At 44.5% G+C, this 22,343-nt stretch overlaps 1 protein-coding gene across 4 annotated transcripts in view; it reads right to left on the bottom strand.

Annotated features, from left to right (window-relative positions):
- The window catches only part of PMM1 (phosphomannomutase 1), a 106,048-nt gene that overhangs the window by 47,436 nt on the left and 36,269 nt on the right, over positions 1 to 22,343 (bottom strand). For all 4 annotated transcript variants that reach the window (XM_040359643.1, XM_040359644.1, XM_040359645.1 and 1 more), the window contains one exon: positions 9,153 to 9,229. In XM_040359643.1, the coding sequence (XP_040215577.1) occupies positions 9,153 to 9,229 (77 nt within the window). The remainder of the gene's footprint in view (positions 1 to 9,152; positions 9,230 to 22,343) is intronic.

Genomic DNA, 22,343 nt, shown 5'->3' with positions numbered 1-22,343 from the left:
CACATGCAGGGGGTTCAGGATGACCTGTGCTTAGAAGAAGTGGGTTTAATAATGCAGCCCACTAGACTTGGCATATCTAGTAACAAAAAAATGTGTTGTGAGGGAGATCTCTGGATTGAAGGTGAATATTGCAGCATGAAATGGTTTTGTTAATTCATCGTTTAATGGGCAATTAATTTTACCTTGTTATTTTTGACTGGAGTTCTGCTTTAATGTGTTTTTAAATATCTTTTTAGAAGCAGAACAGCACTGCATTTGTAAGGCATGCTTGGTTGTTTTTTGACATCACTGCCATGTTTTGAAAGTCATTTTCTCTTCTCAAGAACCTTTGGAGCATTGCCTAGTTAGTGCATTAGGTATGAGATGAGAGTTAGGCCAGGTTCACACTAGTGCGTTGCGTTTTGGAGCTCTGTTGTCTTTGCGAATTTCTCTATAAGGTGTTCTGCAGATCAACTGCATTTTAGTTGCAGATCAGGTGCGAATTTGGAGACCTGGGAGAGGGGAGGGGGAGGGGGGAAGTGTATTGAACTGAATGAGACAAATACTGAAGAGAAATGAACACATCTGCGAATTCAGCTGCGTACCCATAGAAGATAATGGGACTGAATTCGCACCTGAACCGCACCGCAAGACATAAAAACCGCACGCGGTTTGGAGGCAATACGCAGTGCGGATGCATCGCACATATGTGAACCAGCCTCATTGAAAACAATGTATTTTGAAATGTCCTGCGAATTAGATGCGGTTTAAGCCGCACTCAATTCGCATAGGTGTGAACCTGGCCTAAAAGACAGAATACATAGGGCTTTACTTACTAAAATCGATGCAGCGGTGCATGGTAACCAATCAGCTTCTAATGTCAGCTTGTTCAATTAAGCTTTGGCAAAGTAACCTGGAAGAAGGTTTCTATGCAGAGCTGCATCAGATTTTCCACTCTCCAGTTTTAGTAAATCAACCCCTTAGTACTGGGGTGCCGAAGCTCTGTTGTGGCCCACCAACCCCTGTTTTGGGATTACAGGTTGGCAAGCCCAGATCGCGGGTTACCGACCCGCCATCTCCAAGCATCAGCGTAACGAACGGAGGTGGCACTAGAGGAAGCAGAGCTGATGCTTCCTGTATAGAGCTGGCTCCTGTCACAGGCGGAGTGCTCTGCCTGTGACGGGAGCGATACGGGAAGCAGCAACTCTGCTCTCTACTGCAGCCGCATGCTTTCTCCAGCGATGACTCCTGTCACGCTGATGCTCGGGCATGGTGGGTCGGTAACCAGTCAGCAATACCCACCAGCAATACCCACGACTCTGGTCAGTTGAGGTGCAAGTAAACCACAGTGCATCAGTGTGAAAGCAGCCTAATGCCCTGTACACACGATCGGTTCGTCTGATGAAAACGAACCGATGGATTTTTTCATCAGATATCCGATGAAGCTGACTTTCTTCAGTCTTGTCTACACACCATCGGTTAAAAATCCGATCGTGTCCAACGCGGTGACGTAAAACACAACGACGTGCAGAGAAAAATGAAGTTCAATGCTTCCGAGCATGCGTCGACTTGATTCTGAGCATGCGTGGATTTTTGACCGATGGATTTCCCCACAGACGTTCGTTTTTTTCCATCGGTTTTTTAACCATACGAAAATTTTAAAACAGGTTCTATTTTTTTTCACCGATGGGAAAAAAACTGATGGGGCCCACACACGATCGATTCGTCCGATGAAAACGGTCCATTTTCATCAAACGAACCGATCATGTGTACAGGGCATTAGGCCCCTTTCACACGATCGGTTCCACCTGTCTTTTTTTCAGGCAGACCCAGTCAGACCCTCCATTCACTTCTATAGAGCGGCAGACATAAACGTTTGTGTCTGTTAACACCCACCCATCTCCAATCCGATTTAAAAAAACAGAATGGGTCCATCACTTTATGTCTGGGTGTAAAGGATCGGAGGGCCCATAGAGTAGAGCGGTCTGTGTCCATGTCTGCTTTGCATATGCAGAGTGGACACAGACCTGTCATCTGCCCGCTCCATTCATTGTGGCCCGGGACCGGTTACCAAGTTGCTAAAGTGGCCCTTGCTCCTCAAAAGGTTGGGCACCATTGGCTTAGTATTTAAATGCTGAAGAACAAATGTCTCACTGCCAGTTATTCTAAATGAGAAATCTGTACTTGGCTAATATCTAAATCCTTGTCGCTAGGTTTCTTTACTGATTCCCGGAAGAGCAAAATTTCTAAATAATGATTAGCCTTTAGATTTTACACCAACAGATACCTTTCCAGTTTGTCAATTGCTATCATAACCCTTGTTCAACACAAAGTTCCTATTCCTAAAGTGCACCTAAAAGTAATAGGATTTTTGTGTCAGATTTACCTGTAAAATCCTTTTCTTTGAGTACATCCCGGGACAGTTAGGCTATTATTCCTCAGAAACCTCTACAGGGGGTAACTTAAAGGCAGAACGAACTAGCTCTTCCCCTTCATCAACCCATTCCTGCTCCAAGTTAGGGGAGGGGGATCTGTCACATTTCTTGCCAGCAATCCTGTCTTCTAACCCAGCTAGAGCTGAGGACAAATCATCCCTGGTGACAAAGGCTGTAACAGCAGCGTTGGCAATAGGCACAATACCAGACAGACGAGCTGGCTCCGATTGCCCGGAAGCCTCTGGTCTCTCAGGGGATACAACACTAGGGTTATGACTAGGCGCTACTGTCGACATAGATGTGCCCTTCCCTCTAGTTTTAGCCATACTTCTCTTTTTTGAGCCACAAAAAGGGGGTACCTGGGTTTAATATTTACACCACCCCAGAAAGGAGACCCTTTAATTGGGGTCACCAAGCCCCTATGCAACAATCCTGCTAAGCATCTTAGCCTGCCAACCAACACCTGGTGACTCATGTGACCCAGGTAAGGAGGAATGAACTGCTGAAAGTGAATGGTTCTGAGCCTGCTCTGTGTCCCACAGCTGTCATAGGCCATCTTTAGAGCTACAATGCATGTGTGGCCTGTGTTGCACAGATTGTTCTGTGTTGGGAAGCCGCGTGCACCATGGCCAACCAGAACAGCTGTAAACTTTTGCGCTATGGCTAACCATCATGCGCAATGGCAAACCCCCGTACGTCGACTATCCATAAGAAAGCCAAGACAACAAAAAAAAACACCAGCAGCTAGCCCAAACTCCCTCTGCAGTCACTGCCATGCAGGTGTCCAGCCTCTAGCTAGTTTGGTAGATTGTTACAACACATGGGGCACCCCACAATAAGTTAAAAAGGGGGCTTCACTTACCTGTCCAGGCGCAGGGCAACCTTAGAAACTTAGAGCCCAATCTTCACCCATCACGTCAGGTTCTGTGCCTTGGGTACCTTCCAGGACTGGGTACCATCTTCATGTTTTAGGGTCCACTCCCTTGGACCTATACAGCACCATGCAGGAATGCCTTAGCTCTGTCCAGAATTCCACTACGCAGGGTCCAGCGCCCAAAGGTCACGTTACAGGCAAAGCCTTGCAGCATCCTTTGCGAGACTCGGGTACCATCTATTTAAGCATATAAGCTTTTCTCAAATGTATCCGATCAGTCAATCCCTCGATTAATTTAAGAACCATTTTGGGACTCAGGACCGAGAGCTCAAACAAACGTGCCCATCCACCTTACAGACACTGGTAAAAAAAAAACGTTCTTCCTGTATGGGAGGGATTATATAGCGGTGGACTTCCTGTCTAAGACTTTGGTCTACCAGTGTCCATTCACCTAGAGATTGTGTATAAGCCTGTAAGGAATAATAGCCTACAGTGCCTTGAAAAACTATTCATACCCCTTGAAATTTTCCAAATTTTTCCATGTTGCAACCAAAAGCGTAAATGTATTTTATTGGGATTTTATGTGATAGACCGACACAAAGTGGCACATAATTGTGAAGTGGAAGGAAAATGATAAATGGTTTTAATTTTTTTTTTTAAATAAATATCTGAAAAGTGTGGCGTGCATTTGTATTCAGACCCCTGAGTAAATTTTTTGTAGAACCACCTTTCGCTGCGAACAGTCGTTTACAAGACCAAACTCTTCCCAGTCGTTCCTTGATTCCGAGCATGCGTGTTTGTACTTTAGACTCTTGTGTGACGATTTCTGTACTGACGATCCAAAAATCAGATGTTGAGTTCACATCCGACAACATTTTTATAGCCTGCACATCCAGCTTTTGTCTGACGAAAAAGTAAAATCGGCTGTCGAAAACACCGTACCAATGATCTGAAAATCCGCAGACAGCTTGTCTTACGAATTTTGCCTTCCAATTTTCGTATCCTGAATATGAGGCCTAAAAAGGGAGCTGAATACATACGCCACACTTTTTAGATATTTATTTGTAAAAAATTCTGAAAACCATTTATCATTTTCCACTTCAAAATTATGTGCCACTTTGTGTTGGTCTAGCACATAAAATCTTAATAAAATACATTTACGTTTTTGGCTGTAACATGACAAAATTTGGAAAATTTCAGGGGGTATGAATAGTTTTTCAATGCACTGTAACTCTGTGTCTCGTGATGTATGATAAAGAAAATTATTATTTTTTGTTTTGAATAGAAAGAAGAGGGATCAGAACACCTGCCAGGTTTTTGTAAAAAGGGTAAAAACAACGATACAAGATATTAGGGCCTATTTACAGCTATATGTTGTGGGTTTACATGCATTTCCATAATGCACATTACATGTGTTGTGATACCCCAGTGCATTTAGGAAACACACAAGCATAGTGCATTGCCTTAAACAATTTGTGGCACATTGTGGACAGTCCATTGATTTTAAAAAGCAAATGCAAGGCACAATATTGAGCAACGCTGACGTCCTGCAATTGCTAGTTGCTTTGCTTACATGCTGACCCTCTGATGTCAATACATTGGGAATCCATGACACTGAACAAGCATGCATCAGTAATTAAAAGTAAAGACCATTATCATTATTTTTATAAAGAGGTTAAAGGTTGTGTCCTTTTCTTTTTCATGAAAAAGGTCTGAGCTGAAATAAGAACTGATTGCATAAGCAAAGAATTTACAGGTAGGCAGTAACCATTCTAACCGATTTTGGATCAAAAATATACAGTACACAATAAAATTTATTTTCCTGGTGCCTCCATGGTAGCATACCAATGGTTGGTGGCTCCGCCCTCGTCCAACCCACAGGACCACGTAACTCTATAAAAGAAAGTTACTCCCCCCCCCCCCCCCCTCAGGCATTCTTTTTCCTGTCCTCATCCCTGCAGGATCACAGATCAGCCCTGCCTCACTGTCATATGGTGTAACCATTGCAGGTTCATGCTCTCCTGCAGTATGAAGTCCCATTGCTTGGACTGCTAAATGCCTCACATAAGTATGGGAGCCCGTTTTTCTGTGGATCTTTTTGGGGCCTGTCTAAAAACATCCAGGAGCATCTCCTTCTCCTCCGTGGCTTTTGGCTGGCTATTTCGGGGCAAGACAACACAAGGTACCTTTTAGAGCCTACAATAGCATTCAATTGATTTTGCCTCACCCTCTTCATGTCTGCTGACATTGCATCCATGTGCACCTGATTTTGAATCCATGTGCACCTGATTTTAAATCCATGTGCACCTGATTTTAAATCCATGTGCACCTGACAGTGCATCCATGTGCACCTGATTTTAAATCCATGTGCACCTGACAGTGCATCCATGTGCACCTGACAGTGCATCCATGTGCTCCTGACAGTGCATCCATGTGCTCCTGACAGTGCATCCATGTGCTCCTGACAGTGCATTCATGTGCTCCTGACAGTGCATTCATGTGCTCCTGACAGTGCATTCATGTGCTCTTGACAGTGCATTCATGTGCTCCTGACAGTGCATCCATGTGCACCTGGCAGTGCATCCATGTGCACCTGGCAGTGCATCCATGTGCACCTAGCAGTGCACCTGGCAGTGCATCTATGTGCACCTAGCAGTGCACCGGGCAGTGCATCCATGTGCACCTGACACTGCATCCATGTGCGCCTGATGCCTCTTCCATGTGTACCTGGCACTACCTGTGCGCCTGACACTGCAGCCATGGACGCCTGACACTGCCTTCATGTGCACTTAACACTGCATACATGTACACCTGACGCTATCCTTGTGTCACCTGACACTTCCTCCACGTGTACCTAACACTGCGTCCATATGTACCTGGCGCTGCCTCCATGTGTACCTGGTCCTACCTCCATGTGCACCTAACACTGCAACCATGTGTACTGGCGCTGCCTCCATGTGCACCTAACACTACATACATGTACACTTGATGCTATCCTCACGTGCGCCTGGTGCTACCCCCATGTGTGCCGGAATGCCACCCTCCTGTAGGTTCATTCCTGGAAACCGTTAGTGGCCTGATTCTGCCGCCGGGTGTGTCTCCATTTCCTTCCCCCTCCCTTCCTGTGTGTGCGGGCGCACCAAATTCTGATGTCCAAAGACAAGAAAGAAGCTATCTTTCAGTATATTCAAATACTTCTGCACCAACAGGCAGTATTGCCAGTACCAGTCTTGGAGGAACACCCGGGGCTCTACTCCCCAGTCCTTTTTTTTTTTTAGTTCCCAGGAAATCGGGGGCTGGAGACTAGTGTTGGACCTAAAGAGGATAACAGATACGTTCAGGTAGAAAGAGTCATTTGGTATCCCTAGTCACAGTAATTCTGTCAGTACAGCCAGGTATTTGGATGGTCTCTATGGGTCTTCAGGCTGTGCACCTTCAAATTCCCATCCATCATCTTTCCAATCTTTCTCCCGGGCTCAAAGTAGGCGATTTGTGCCTCCAATTCAAAAATCCTCCCTTTGGAATTTCATCCCAAAACCCTTTTACCAAGGTTTTAGTAACCATCCTAGCTTGCTTATGCACGCATCTGGAAGCTTTATTCAACACCCCGAAGAAGCGACACCGCCTTCAATCAGAGAGGATCTCTGAATTTGTACAGAAGGTGGACGAAGCGAACCAGTTGGCATCTACGATCTCCACTTGGGTTTTTTCTGGCACAATGGAGAAAGGGGCATTTAAGACAAACAACAGTTATCGGAGAAGTCCAGCCTTGGTAGTGGGCATGACCTCCCAACCTCCTAGTTTACGGCTCCCTTGACCCATCTCATGAACCATTCTTGCATCTGAGGCAAGTCATCTGGGCTAGGGGGGTGACACATCACCAAGAGAACCAGTTAGTACAAGTAGGATGGCGGCTCGATTCGGAAAGGATTTCCGATATCCTAGAGCTAAGAGTAGCATGGATTGCGCATCTAGTCCCTCTTCTTGGGAGCAAGTCCATACTGGTTCAGACAGACAAGGCGGCAGTGGCCCATGTTCAAAGCCAAGTTGGCATGCACAGCAGGTCTCTGACCCAGCAATGTGCCCCAATTAATTCATGGACCGAGAATAATTTGCTCAATCTTTGGGCTGCCTACGGCCCAGCCCCCAAGATTCAGCTAGCCATTTGCCTTTTTCAAGACCTTTCAACAGCAACAATGGATGATCACTAGACCTGCAGATTTTCCGTTGGATATACCAACAAGGGGGTACTCCCCATTTAGATCATAGAACTTCCAAAAGGGATATGTTTTCCCTAATGATTACTCTGATACTGCTTTTTCTCCAGCTCCTGATGTTGGTGAGGGTCGCTATCCTGGCAGTCACGTTATTCTGGCAAAGAAGACTATGGTTTTCACCATTAGTCAAATGGCTCGGTACAGTTCCCACACGGGGAAAACCTCCTATATCAAGACGACTTCTTTCACCCACGTCCAGGGATCCTGGCCCGAAAGTTGGACAGAACAGACTGGTTGACCTAATTTGCTTACATGGTTTCACCCAGACATTATTACAGGCAAGAGATTCATCCACCTAGGCCACCTACTAATAGGTTTTGAAGGAGGTCCACAGAACTGGAAGAATCCAGCCATTTCAATTCGCTAGGTCCTGGGGGTATAAAAGATTCTACTCTTTCTACAAACTGGTCTGAACTTAGGCTTAGGTCTTAAAGCACTCTGAAAGTTCACCTTGTCAGCTCTGACGGGCCCACACTAGGCACAGAGTCTCCTCGTGGAACGCTTCCTGAAAACAGTCAAAGACTACGCCCTCCCGGGAGGACCCACACCCCATATGGGTGTCTGACAATTGTCTTAACAAACACTTCCTTTGCTCCCACTAAAGAGTGTGCATTGGAAGACATTACCTGGGAACCTACCTTGCTGATTGCTATCATGTCAGGGCATAGAGCGTCAGAAACGCAGCCTCTAGAGGCACAGAAATCCTACATCACAGGGTAGTCCTACATCCTATGCACCGGTATGTCCCTAAAGTGCCTGCAGTCTACCATCTTAGCCAGGAATGGGTTCTCCCGACCTTCAGAGGAGACCCAATCTCCTCAAACTACACGGTTTGGATATAGCCAGATCCCTGAGGCATTACTTAGAACTAAGACAACAGTTTCGCAAGGATCAATGTTCATTCGTTATTCCCAAGGGCGAAAAGAAAGCAATGTCGCCTTCCAAGCTAGTCCAAGGACGTATCGTGCTAGTGGTCTCCCAGCCCAAGTACGCTGAATGTGCTGAATGCTCACGAGGAATCCTCGGCAGCGTTTGGGCTGAGGTGTCTCCTGAGACAATTTGCAGGACGGCTAGTTAGTCATCCTTCATTGCCTTCATGTCGCACTATAGCCTAGATGCGGCAGTCCTCATCTCCCGAGACTTTGGGAAGAGATTTTTGAACTATCAGTTCTGTAAACTCATTTGATTATATTATTGCAGTACCCTCCCTGTAAGCGAGTTAATAACCATTGGTATGCTGCCATGGAGGCACCAGGAAAACGGAAAATTGAATACTTACCTTTCCGTAATTTTCCTTTCCTGGTGCCTACCCATGGCAGCATACATCCTCCCTTCTGTAATCCTTAAAGTTCTGAAGACTAGTTACAAGAATGCCTAAGGGGGGTAACTTTATTTTATAGAGTTGCGTGGTCCTGTGGGTTGGACGAGGGCGGAGCCACCAACCATTGGTATGCTGCCATGGGTAGGCACCAGGAAAGGAAAATTACGGAAAGGTAAGTATTCAATTTTCCGTTATCAAGTTTATTGAAAATAAGGTTATCAGGAAATTGTACCTTTGAGATATGCACAAACAGATTTTTGTCTTACCTGTCTTGAAAGCAGCGCACCATCTTTGTACTGAACCGTGCCATTCTCTGCAAACAAGTAATCGAATTTGCGAACCACTAAGTATAGAAAACACAAGAAAGAGATCCTACGGTCAACAGCAGATAAACTACATCTAAAACAAAGAAATTGTGTAACAGACATTCTCTAATTGTCGGGGGGAAATTTGAACAGTTTTCACAATTTGGTACAAGGTTGTTAAAATGGCACTGCATAAAGACTCCAGGAGACTTTCAGAAAAATGTATAACTTCATTATCATTGTACACTTTACAGTTAGAGCGTTGAAACATATTTAAAAGCATGCCCATTCCTAGAACACAAAACCATATAGTTTGGGTTCAGAGCAGATTTTTCGGTGCTGCACTAAGTGAGGGCATATGTCACATATAATACCATGCGTAAACACATGTCAATGACTATGCATGGTAATCGCCTTAAGGCGTTTTAGTTCGCATTTGTAGCGCTATATAAGTTACTCACTCACACTTACTCACTAGGGATGAGCTTTATGTTCGGGTCGAATATGAGTTAGACTCAAACATTGGCTGTTCGCCAAACAGCGAACAATTTGGGGTGTTTACGGCAAATTCGAAAAGCCGCGGAACACTCTTTAAAAGTCTATGGGAGAAATCTAAAGTGCCAATTTTAAAGGTTAATATGCAAGTTATTGTCATAAAAAGTGTTTAGGGACCTGGGTCCTGCCCCATGGGACTTTTTTTAATGCAAAAAAAGTTTTAAAAAATGAAATTTTTCGGGAGCAGTGATTAATAATGCTTAAAGTGAAACAATGAAAGTGAAATATTCCTTTAAATTTCGTACCTGGGGGTGTCTATAGTATGCCTGTAAAGTAGTGCATGTTTCTCGTGTTTATAACAGTCTCTGCACAAAATGACATTTCTAAGGGAAAAAAAGTCATTTAAAACTACTCACGGCTATAATGAATTGTCGGGTCCCGGCAATACAGATAAAAGTCATTGAAAAAAAAATGTGTGAGCGTCCTCCCAAAAATCCATACCAGAACCTTATCCGAGGACACAACCTGGCAGGCCGCAGGAAAAGAGGAGGGGGCGAGAGAGTGCCCCCCCCCCCTCCTGAACCCTACCAGGCCACATGCCCTCAACATGTTGATGGGGACAAGAGCCTCATCCCCACAACCCTTGCCCATTGGTTGTGGGGGTCTGCGGGCGGGGGGCTTATCGGAATCTGGAAGCCCCCTTTAACAAAGGGGACCCCCAGATCCCGCCTCCCCCCCATGTGAATTGGTAAAGGGTATATTGTACCCCTACCATTTCACGGAAAAAAGTGTCAACATTTTTAAAACGACAGGAGACTGCTTGGGACAAGTCCTTATTAAAAATAAAAAAAATTTAAATTAAAAAAATAAAAAGATTACAGCGATATAATCCATTCTCCATCTCCAGCGATGATCTCCAGTGAGGATACGATGTACACGATCCTGCCTCCATTGGAGGCACCTGTCGAATGATGCGCCGCCAGCCTGACAGCTCTTATATAGGTGAGGGCGGGGCCAGAGACGCAAGGGGAATCACCAGGGTTACCCAGTGATGTGTACGGGTGACCCCGCCCCCTCTGACGCAACGCAGGTTTCCCGTTGCACCAGAGGGGGGAGGGGTCACCCGTACACGTCACTGGGTAACCCCGGCGATTCCCCTTGCGTTTCTGGCCCTCAGCTATATAAGAGCTGTCAGGCTGGCGGCGCGTCATTCTTCGGGTGCCTCAGGTGGAGGCAGGATTGTAATGCGTCGTATCCTCGCTGGAGATCGAGAATGGATTACATCGCTGGAATCTTTTTTTTTTTATTTTATTACATTTTTTTTAATAAAGGACTTGTCCCAAGCCGTCTGTCGTTTTTAACATTTTGACACTTTTTTTGTGAAATGTTAGGGGTATGTCCCTTACGAATTCAAATAGGGGGGAGGCATCTGGGGGTCCCCTTTGTTAAAGGGGACTTCCAACTTCCAATAAGCCCCCTGCCCCGCAGACCCCCACAACCACCAGGCAAGGGTTGTGGGGATAAGGCCCGTGTCCCCATCAACATGGGGACATCCTCCCAATGTTAAGGGCATGTGGCCTGGTACAGTTCAGGAGGGGGGGGCACATTCTCGTCCCCCTCCCCCTCTTTTCCTGCAGCCTGCCAGGTTGTGTGCTCGAATAAGGGTCTGGTGTGGATTTTTTGGGGGGAACCCCATGCCATTTTTTTTAGTTTGGAGCGGAGTTCCCCTTAAAATCCATACCAGGCCTGAAGGGCCTGGTAATGGAATTTGGGGGGTCCCCCACGCATTTTTATTTTCAATGACTTTTATTTGTATTGCCGGGACCCGACAATTCATTATAGCCCTGATTAGTTTTAAATTACTTGTATTCCTTTAGAAATGTCATTTTGTGCAGAGACTGATATAAACACAGGACACATTTTCTAATTTACAGGCATACTATAGACACCCCCCAGGTACGAAATTTAAAGGAATATTTCACTTTTATTGTTTCACTTGAAGCATTATTAAAATCACTGCTCCTGAAAAAACTACAGTTTTTAAAACTTTTTTTTTGCATTGATACATGTCCCCTGGGGCAGGACCCAGGTCCCCAAACACTTTATGACAAGCATATTAACCTTTTGATTTTTCATGTTCGTGTCCCATAGACTTTAACAAATTTTTTGCCTGCTGCATGTCCAGCTGCGAACCGAATGGGGGGTATTCGGCTCATCCCTATTTGTTAACTACATTCTCACTGGTGGTCACTGACCCACTATTGGATAGTAGTTTTGGGTCTCATGATAAAGGTCCTCAAAGTGATCCCTTATTTCTAACACCACTCCAGGACAGGATTATGCAGCACAAAATTCTGTTGTAGTAGATCAGATTGTCCACTGTCTCTGGACAGTGAGATTAAGTCATCATATAAAGTCTGGTGGCTCCATCTTCCTCTGCTTCTAGCTCAGAAGTTACTTCTGGCCTTTTTACTGGAAGATGGTAACAATAGATGCCAGCCTGGGCAAACAGGCAGGAGTTCGAGTGTCTGATCCATTCCAGGTTCTTGGAGCCCAGAGGAGTGTCTGATTTACAGCAATGTGTTGGAACATCAGATGGGATCTGCTTCACTCGATGAACATTTTGTGTAGTGCAGTCAGACAATGGTGGCACATATAAACCATCAGGAGGAACCAAAAGCACGGCATCAGTTGTAGACCTGCCTCACATACTGAGTTGGGTAGAAAATCTCATGCTGGCTATTTCCACAGTACACATAAGAGCGGTAAAAAACTGGCAAGCAGACTATCTCAGTCAAAAAGGTCTGGATCAGGGAGCGTAGACCCTTCATCTGTAGGTACTCTGTACGTATTCCAACAAATCTTATGATGGGGAACTCCAGATGTCAATCTTCTGGCATTCGGCCTCAATCAGGTGGACAGCTTTGTAGCAATAAAAAAAGACCCTTGAGCAGAGGCATTGGTGGCTCCATGGGACTGCTACACTAAAATATGCTTACTTGTCAGTAAGACTTTTGCCATACCTACTATACCAAATTAAAGGGGTTGTAAAGGAAAAAATTTTTTTTCCCTAAATAGCTTCCTTTACCTTAGTGCAGTCCTCCTTTAATTACCTCATTCTTCAATTTTGCTTTTAAATGTCCTTATTTCTTCTGAGAAATGCTCACTTCCTGTTCTTCTGTCTGTAACTCACCACCGTAATGCGAGGCTTTTTTGCTGGTGTGGAGAAAGCCTCTTGAGGGGGCGAGCAGGAGTGTCAGGACGCCCACTAACACACAGCTCCTTTCTCTATCTGCAAAGTAGAGAGTGTCCTGACTTGCCTGCTTGCCCCCTCCCCCCTCAAGAGGCTGAGGTGGTGAGTTACAGACAGAAGAACAGGAAGTGAGCATTTCTCAGAAGAAATAAGGACATTTAAAAGCAAAATTGAAGGATGAGGTAAGTAAAGGAGGACTGCACTAAGGTAAAGGAAGCTATTTAGGGGGAAAAAATAAATTTTCTTTACAACCCCATTAACCACTTGGTATCCTCCCTATTGCCAAAAGACGGCCACAAGGTGGTTCTCAATTGCCGGGAGGACGTCTTTAGATGTGCGTGCCTGGCGCCCGCGATGTCTGCCAGGCACCCATGATCGGCCGTTACACAGACAAGGACGTGGATCTGTGTGTGTAAACACACAGATCCACGTCCTGTCAGGGAGAGGAGACCAATGCTGTGTCCCTTGTACATAGGGACACAGATCGGTCATCTCCCCCAGTTAGTCTCCTTACCCCACAGTTAGAAACACTATGCAGGGTACACATTTAACCCCCTCCTTGACCCCTAGTGTTAACCCCTTCCCTGCCAGTCACATTTATACAGTAATTAGCACATATTTATAGCACTGTTTGCTGTATAAATGTGAATGGTCCCAAAAATGTGTCAAAAGTGTCCGATGTGTCCGCCATAATGTCGCAGTCCCAATAAAAATCGCAGATCGCCGCAATTACTAGTAAAAAAATAATAATAATAAAAAAAAAAAATCATTCTGTCCCCTATTTTGTAGACGCTATAACTTTTGCGCTTATTGTGATTTATTTTTTTTTTTACCAAAAATATGTAGAAGAATACGTATCGGCCTAAACTGAGAAAAAAAATATTTAATTTTTTTTAAAAAAAATTGGCATATTATAGCAAAAAGTAAAAAATGAGTTGTTTTTTCAAAATTGTTGCTCTTTTTTTGTTTATAGCGCAAAAAATAAAAACCACAGAGGTAATCAAATACCAAATACCACCAAAAGAAAGCTCTATTTGTGGGGAAAAAAGGACGTCAATTTTGTTTGGGAGCCACGTCGCACGACCGCGCAATTGTTAGTTAAAGCGACGCAGTGCCGGAAGCTGAAATTTCGCATGGGCAGGAGGGGGGTATATGTGCCCAGTAAGCAAGTGGTTAAGGTTGAAAAGATTCTGGTGATCCTAGTGGTTCTGAATTAGTCCAGCAGGTCATGATAACCAGACTGTGACCATCAGATAGTGGACACTTCTTGGGGTCTATCACTTTTGAGAAGACCTGTTGTCATAAGGGCCCTTTTACCACTTTGTTTTACAACTACTTTGCTTTACAACCACTAACTTAAATGGCTTGGCTGGTCAAAGTCAAATCCTGAAGGACAGAGGATTATGTGATCATCCACACCATGGATTATACCTAGCAAGTCCATGTTTTGCAAGATTTACCATCATACTTGGAAGACATATATCAGTGTCCCTGGGCATCACTGCCTCTTGTCCGCATCTTTTTTTCAGGGTGTTATTCACAACGCTCCTGTGGTCAGACCTATGTTGTCACTGTGGGAGCTTAACCTTTTTTAGAAAACGCCATTCCTACTAGTTAAGTAGAGTCTTGGAGCTGGTGCCATTGTCTTGCAAGCCTGTTTGTACCCTGTTTGTGTTTGCATATGGGCCACATTCACTGCTACTATTATATGCTGGATAAGGCAAACCATTGTCCAAGAGTATGCTATAAGGCACTGTGAACCATCATTTCCAGTTACAGTGCATTCTGCAATATCAGTGCATCCTGGCCTTGGTCTCTCAGGCAGCCACTTGGTTGTAAGTTCATACTATCATTAAGTTTTACAAGTGGGGTTTTAACCTTTACCTACTGTATCCAAAAAAAGGATGGGCTATACATCCACTTTAAAAGTAGTCACTGGTGTGGTATTTGCATTTTACAAGCTTGTTTTTTTATTCAAAGTATTAAATATAGAGGTTTGTAGACTATCCACTACAGGAATCTCTCAGCAGCTCAGTGCAATTACTCCTGAATAACAATTATTGAGATACAATAGTAGGGTATGCATTATTTTCAGTTAGTTACTTGACTCATGGATTTCCATTGTAGAGGCACAAGGTTTTACATCAATTTACACTATAGTGTTGTAGCAACATGTTATTGTGTTTTTTATGCATTTACTTGCATGCTGTCAGGACCTGGACTTGAACCTGGGACCTCATCTGTGGCTGGCGGTGAACCTTCTCACTGAGCTATCTGGGATGCTGGACAGCTCCCTGTCTGATCTGCTGGACAAACCCATCTGATCCATTGAACATTCCTGCCTTGTGTCTTGATTGCATTGAACCTTGAACCCCTTGCTCCTCCCACAGACTTCCTATAAAAGCCTTGTCTCTGCACTTCCTCTTTGCCAGGTTATTGTGCCTTCCCAGCCAGTGCCTTGCGATTTGTCTGCTCTGCTGCCATTGTATCTGCAACCACCTGTGTTTGACCCGCGGCCTGTTCCTGGACTTCTCTATTGCCTGATCCCAATCTGCAACCACCTGTGTTTGACCCTCGGCCTGTTCCTGGACTTCTCTATTGCCTGATCCCAATCTGCAACCACCTGTGTTTGACCACCCTCGGCCTGTTCCTGGACTACTCTACTGCCTGTATACCTGTTCTGTCACTGCTATAGCAATTGGCCTCTGAGCCTGACCCCAGACCGTGACAGAATAACCTGGCCTAAAACATGGAGGCCGCTATAGCAAAGGCTGTGGCTCCTCTCAGGCAGCAACTTTTGGAGCTCCAGCAAGAAGTTCTGTTACTGAAAGGTACAGTAGGCCCAGCCCTGGAACCAGCATGCCCTGAGCCATTTGTGGTGATGCCAGAGAGGTTTGATGGTAGCCGTGCATCATTCTTGTGCTTCAAGGTGGATTGCGAGCTGTTGTTTGCTCTTAAGCCTAGGACCTATGCCACCGATTATATAAAGGTTCGCGCTACTATCAACCTGCTCACTGGACCAATCAAAGCATGGGCTCATCAGGTACTACAGGAAAGGAGTCCAGTCTTGGACAGCTGGGAAGCATTTATGTTAGCTCTGGACTCTCACTGTACTGTTGCCAAGAAAACCAGGATTCCCAAGTCTGCTCCTAGCTCATGTGGCCTACGGGAACCCAGGGACAGGAATACCCGGTACACATACGACTCTGAGCCATCCCAGTATGTGCCAAGCCGTGAAGCCCTAACACCACAAAGCCTTTGCATTCCTGTGGATATACACACACCTATCCTGGAAGATGTGGAACCAATGGAGATCGGGGTCATCCAGACCAAGCTGTCTAAAGGTGAAAGAGAGCGGAGGAGAGGCTATGGCCTTTGTTTCTATTGTGGAGAAAGAGGTCACCTTATCTCCCTCTGCCCAACTCGCCCACCTCGACCAAAGGTTCTTCAAGTGTGTACTATTGGGACTCATCATGCTATCCCTGCTGTTCGGCCTGTGAACTGCCAAGGTTGCTTTAAGGCCTGTCCGTGTTCGATGGCACAAGTGGGTTCCCAGACTACGGTGGTCAACGATACCAGTGCCCCTCTTGAACCTGCAACCAATACCCCTGTGAAACCCCTACCATCTGGCCTAAGGGGAACTATGCATCTTCCTGACAACAGATCAGTTCCAGTAGTCAACCCACACTCCACAGTGGTAAATACCTTAACATCACCCTGTCCTGCCAAAGAACCACCTCCTGCTCCAGAAACATCTTCGCTACTTCTTAAGAAAACGCCTGTTCCTGATACCGTCGCCACTTCCGTAAAGTCTGGTTTCATCACTAATTCCTGTCCTGCCAAAGAAGTTCTACCACCTGACTGTATGTATGCCTCGAATGGCACCCTTATCCGTAAGCAGGAGCTGGAGATGTTTGAAAAAGCCTTGCAAGCGAGGAGAATCTCCCGGGCAGGAACTTCTGAAGCAATAATAAGGTTCACTCCCTAGATTAACAAAAGTATTCCACCAGAGGTTTCCTCACAAGCCAAGTCCTAGGACGTCCAGAGGACATCCTGAGAGGAGGGGAGTACTGTCAGGACCTGGACTTGAACCTGGGACCTCATCTGTGGCTGGCGGTGAACCTTCTCACTGAGCTATCTGGGATGCTGGACAGCTCCCTGTCTGATCTGCTGGACAAACCCATCTGATCCATTGAACATTCCTGCCTTGTGTCTTGATTGCATTGAACCTTGAACCCCTTGCTCCTCCCACAGACTTCCTATAAAAGCCTCGTCTCTGCACTTCCTCTTTGCCAGGTTATTGTGCCTTCCCAGCCAGTGCCTTGCGATTTGTCTGCTCTGCTGCCATTGTATCTGCAACCACCTGTGTTTGACCCGCGGCCTGTTCCTGGACTTCTCTATTGCCTGATCCCAATCTGCAACCACCTGTGTTTGACCCTCGGCCTGTTCCTGGACTTCTCTATTGCCTGATCCCAATCTGCAACCACCTGTGTTTGACCCTCGGCCTGTTCCTGGACTTCTCTATTGCCTGATCCCAATCTGCAACCACCTGTGTTTGACCCTCGGCCTGTTCCTGGACTACTCTACTGCCTGTATACCTGTTCTGTCACTGCTATAGCAATTGGCCTCTGAGCCTGACCCCAGACCGTGACACATGCATTCTGAATTGCACCCCAACGCACCCCAGTGCAAAGAGCAGCAACCAAGGTATATGCATTGTGATGTACTTCCAGAAATGTTACATGCACTCTTTTGGTGCATTCTAGTAGCAGTGCATATTGATACATGGCATAACATGCATTAATGTGTCTGGAACAGTGTGAATGGGCCCAAAGAGAACAGGTCCAAGAATAATACATTCATTTTGACCTCTTAGGCAAGATGTGCAAGAGCCCTCTACTCATCTCTGTGGAATCATTGCCTTGCTATCCCCTAATGCTGTTGAATATCCCTCACTTAGTGAGGGATATTCAACAGCATTAGGGGATAGCAAGGGAGTGATTGCACAGAGACAAGTAGAAGGCTCTTGCACATCTTGCCTAAGAGGTCAACATGAATGTAGTGACATATTGGTGGCCTGACTAGCAAAAGAGCAATGCCACAGAGACTTGGAAGTGATCTCTTAGTGAACTCAACGTTCCAAACTTGTCGCAGCATCAGGATCACCTGTGTGGCCCTTAGTGACTGGCTCTGGTAGTACTTTGTGCAGATCTTCTAGTGCAGACAGCGGTTTATTTTCCTAAAGCTTTGCTCACATAAAATATCGCTTATTATTGGGACCCTTTTTTTATGATATTACATAATCCAGAATGCAACATGAGCAGAGTTGGATTTGATTGTCTGCATTTCCAAGACTTACAAACCCACCAGGCTCCACCTGTAACTAAAATAAAACTTTTTGGAAGCCATACGCTTTAAAAAAAATGTGGTAAGTGGTAGATGGTTACAGTAACATTCAACTTGCTTGTTAGCCAAAATAACAATTTAAACACCTCTACCAACCAGGTCTGGAGGTCAGTATAAAAAGGATGTGATTTGCCAGGCAAGGAGCTGGCATTTTTTAAAAGCCTCTAAATGACTGTTTGCCTTTGTCAGTAAATATGTCTGCTGAACACAATGACACATCCTCCCCTCTGTGTTGTGTGAATATCAGGAAATATTGGACGCTTATCTTTTTATGGACTATTATTCACTATTGAAGGATGTTATCGCATATATTGTTTATGCATGAGATTTATTACAGTTTTTAAAGTCATTTTATAAAAATTATTTTCAAATATTAATAATCATTTTGGATTTGGTATTCTAGATCACTTATTTGAACTATATTTGTTTATATAGCGATGCTTATTTTAATTTTTTTGGGGAACGCTGCAATATTTGCAAAGAAATATTTTGTTAGTAGATATGTCCTAAACACAATCATCAATCCTCCCTCTGCATTGTGGTTATAAATATCATTCTGCATAAAAAAAAAACATACAAAGCCATGCATTGCTGTCATTTTGAGCATGTGAGGAGATGTACAAGTGCTGGCACTCCAGTTACAACCAAATAAAAATATCACCATCTTAAAAAAAAAAAGTGAAATAATTAAACCCACAAATAAAAATGTAATATGTTGCAGTTTACCTGTCCTTTATTGTGGTGGCTGCTTTAGTTTTGTTTTCCAGGCTGAAAACAACCTCCATCCCTTATACTAAATATGTCCAATCACTGTCCAAATCTTGCAACCTCTACCTACACCTCATAAATATGCCTCTTTCTAACCAATGACACCACAAAGCTCCTAGTTCACACCCTGATCAACTCTTGCCTCGATTTCTGCAACTCCCCTCTCATTGGATTACCTTTACATAGGATATCCCCCCTTCAGCCCATCATAAATGCTGCTGCAAGACTCATCCTCCTTAGCAACCGTTCAGTGTCTGCTACTCCCCCCTTCTAATCCATCCACTGGCTGCCACTCAGCCAACTAAATTTAAAATACTAATAAGTACTTACAAAGCACTTTGGCCCCAGCTACATCACTGACCTAGTTTTAACTGGTCGCCGACCAGCCGCCGTCGTTTTACGGCGGCATGTCGGCTCCCCTGCGCGACAGCACATAATGTAACGTCGGCTCTCACGCAGGCCACTAGGGGCGCGTGCGCGGTGCCGGAGGCGCGCGCATGCGCCCCCCGACTCCCGTGCCCGGCGGGCGCGATCACCGCCGGGCACGCGCGATTGCTCGTTACAGAGTGGGGATCGGGAGCTGTGTGTGTAAACACACAGCTCCCGGTCCTGTCAGGGAGAGAAATGCTGATCTTCTGTTCATACAATGTATGAACAGAAGATCAGTCATTTCCCCTACTGAGGCCACCACCCCCCTACAGTTAGAACACACCCAGGGAACATACTTAACCCCTTCCCCACCCCCTAGTGTTAACCCCTTCACTGCCAGTGGCATTTTTATAGTAATCCAATGCATTTTTATAGCACTGATCGCTATAAACATGCCAATGGTCCCAAAAATGTGTCAAAAGTGTCCGAAGTGTCCGCCATAATGTCGCAGTACCGAAAAAAAAATCGCTGATCGCCGCCATTACTAGTAAAAAAAAAAATATTAATAAAAATGCCATAAAAATACCCCCTATTTTGTAAACGCTATAACTTTTGCGCAAACCAATCAATAAATGCTTATTGCGATTTATTTTTTTTACGAAAAATATGTATTAGAATACGTATCGGCCTAAACTGAGGAAAAAAAAAGTTTTTTTATATATTTTTGGGGGATATTTATTATAGCAAAAAGTAAAAAATATTCATTTTTTTCAAAATTGTCGCTCCAATTTTGTTTATAGAGCAAAAACTAAAAACCGCATAGGTGATCAAATACCACCAAAAGAAAGCTCTATTTGTGGGGAAAAAAGGGCGCCAATTTTTGGGAGCCACGTCGCACGACCGCGCAATTGTCAGTTTTAGCGACACAGTGCCGAATCGCAAAAAAGTGCTCTGGTCTTTGACCAGCAATATGGTCCGGGGGTTGAATGGTTAAAATACCAAAATACCAATCATTCTCTTTGTTTCTTTCAAAGACCTCCTGCTCCCTAGCCCCCTCGTCACCTCCTCCCATGCTTGCCTCCAGCACTTTTCCCTAACCTTTCCCATCCTTTGGAACTCCCTACCCAAATCTGTCCGATTATATCCTACTTGGTTTACTTTTAGACGATCCCTGAAAGCCCTCCTCTTCAGAGAAGCCTATTCTGCCCACACCTAACAACTTTACTTTTATTTTCTCCATCAGCTTATCCCCCCACAGCTATTACCTTTTGTTTCACTGGACTCTGCCTCCTAGATTGTAAGCTTTAACAAGCAGAGCCCTCTGATTCCTCCTGTATTAAATTGCTTTGTAACTGTACAGTCTGCCCTTATTGTAAAGCACTGCCCAAACTGTTGGCACTATATAAATCCTGTATACAAATAAAAATGTTGCATCATTTTTCTGGCTAAGCACATTTTTATTAAGTATAGTTAATACCTGTTTATCTTTCCAGAAATGCAGTCTCGTTGTCACTAAGCTAAACTGGAATTAAAAGCATAAAACAATGTTACCTTTCTTCTATAAACCTCTACTCCCATCACCCAACATATAAAAAGGGGATAAACAAAGGCAGATATGTTTGAAGTCTAGACTGGGTGGCTGCCATGGCTCCCTCCATAGATACAATGGAGAAGTGGACATAGTCATCCGGGGACAGAATCTGTGTGGTTTATGGGATCATCAAGTAAATCGAAGAAATCCAAACAAAAGGTTAAAGAAAGAAGTGGCCACATCTAAGGACTGTTAGGCTGCAATACATGAAATGATTTTGGGCTGAGATACATTTTAACCATATGCTTTGTCCATGCACTTCAAAGCAACATGTTCATTTTAATGCTTTACCTGCTTATTTTCAACTTCCATTCACTCCCCAGTCCCTCTGTTTGGTCACCGTGAGCAAAAAGATAGTATGTCAGATGCTCCCCATACCTAGAAGTACATGGTATTTGCTTCTGGGAGTAAAGCAAAATATGTGCCGGTTGTGAGGCCATCATTGAAACCCTACTTCAAACACCATTCTTGTATAGCTTTAGTAAGAATAGTATCTGTTGCACATCAGCTGTATAGTAATAGCATGCTGGATTTCTTCATACAGCTTAAAAGGATGCTTTAGATAATTTAGCTCTCGCTGTACTTTTTGTCCCTTATAATGGCCAACATTAGTGGTGCAGGTATGATGGACACCAACACTTGGCCATTCACAAAATACACGCCAGCAACATCATCACAGATGAGATTTTATGACTTGTCAAGCATAGACGAAGAAAGGGGCACAACACAAGCGTTGGTGTATATCATACTCGCAGTGCTAATGTCGACAGGGGAACATAGGTACAGTAAAAGCTACATTATCCAGAGCATAAAAAAATAAATTTTAAGTGTAAAAAAAGCCAGCATGCTATTAGTACATGGCTGATGTAAACAGGTACCAGAGGGGCATATGTACTCTAAAGCTAGTAAAAGGTGGTGCCTGTAGTTGGTTTTCAAAGTGAATCTGTTTTTGTCCAGCAAAAGCATAGCATAGATTTTTTATAGGGCTTTTGCATATGGGCGTCTAAGCCTGTGTGACATAAATCCTAAAGTTCCCCCCACCCAAACACTTAGGCAGCCCATGTGCTGCATATAGACATGAATGGCTGTGCACCATGTTTACGGCATAATCAAGCAAACACACGTATAGCGTACAGGCGCATTCAAATAATTTTGTACTGTGGTGGCAAAATTAACTGCCATGGTTGTCAAATATGCTAGTTACCCTACAACATTTAATATTTTATTTAACACGTTCTAAAATACAATGGTCACATTAATAAGACTGTAG

Source organism: Rana temporaria, chromosome 7, assembly GCF_905171775.1.
Source record: "Rana temporaria chromosome 7, aRanTem1.1, whole genome shotgun sequence".
Taxonomy (NCBI): domain Eukaryota; kingdom Metazoa; phylum Chordata; class Amphibia; order Anura; family Ranidae; genus Rana; species Rana temporaria.
This window is presented reverse-complemented; position numbering and strand designations above follow the sequence as displayed.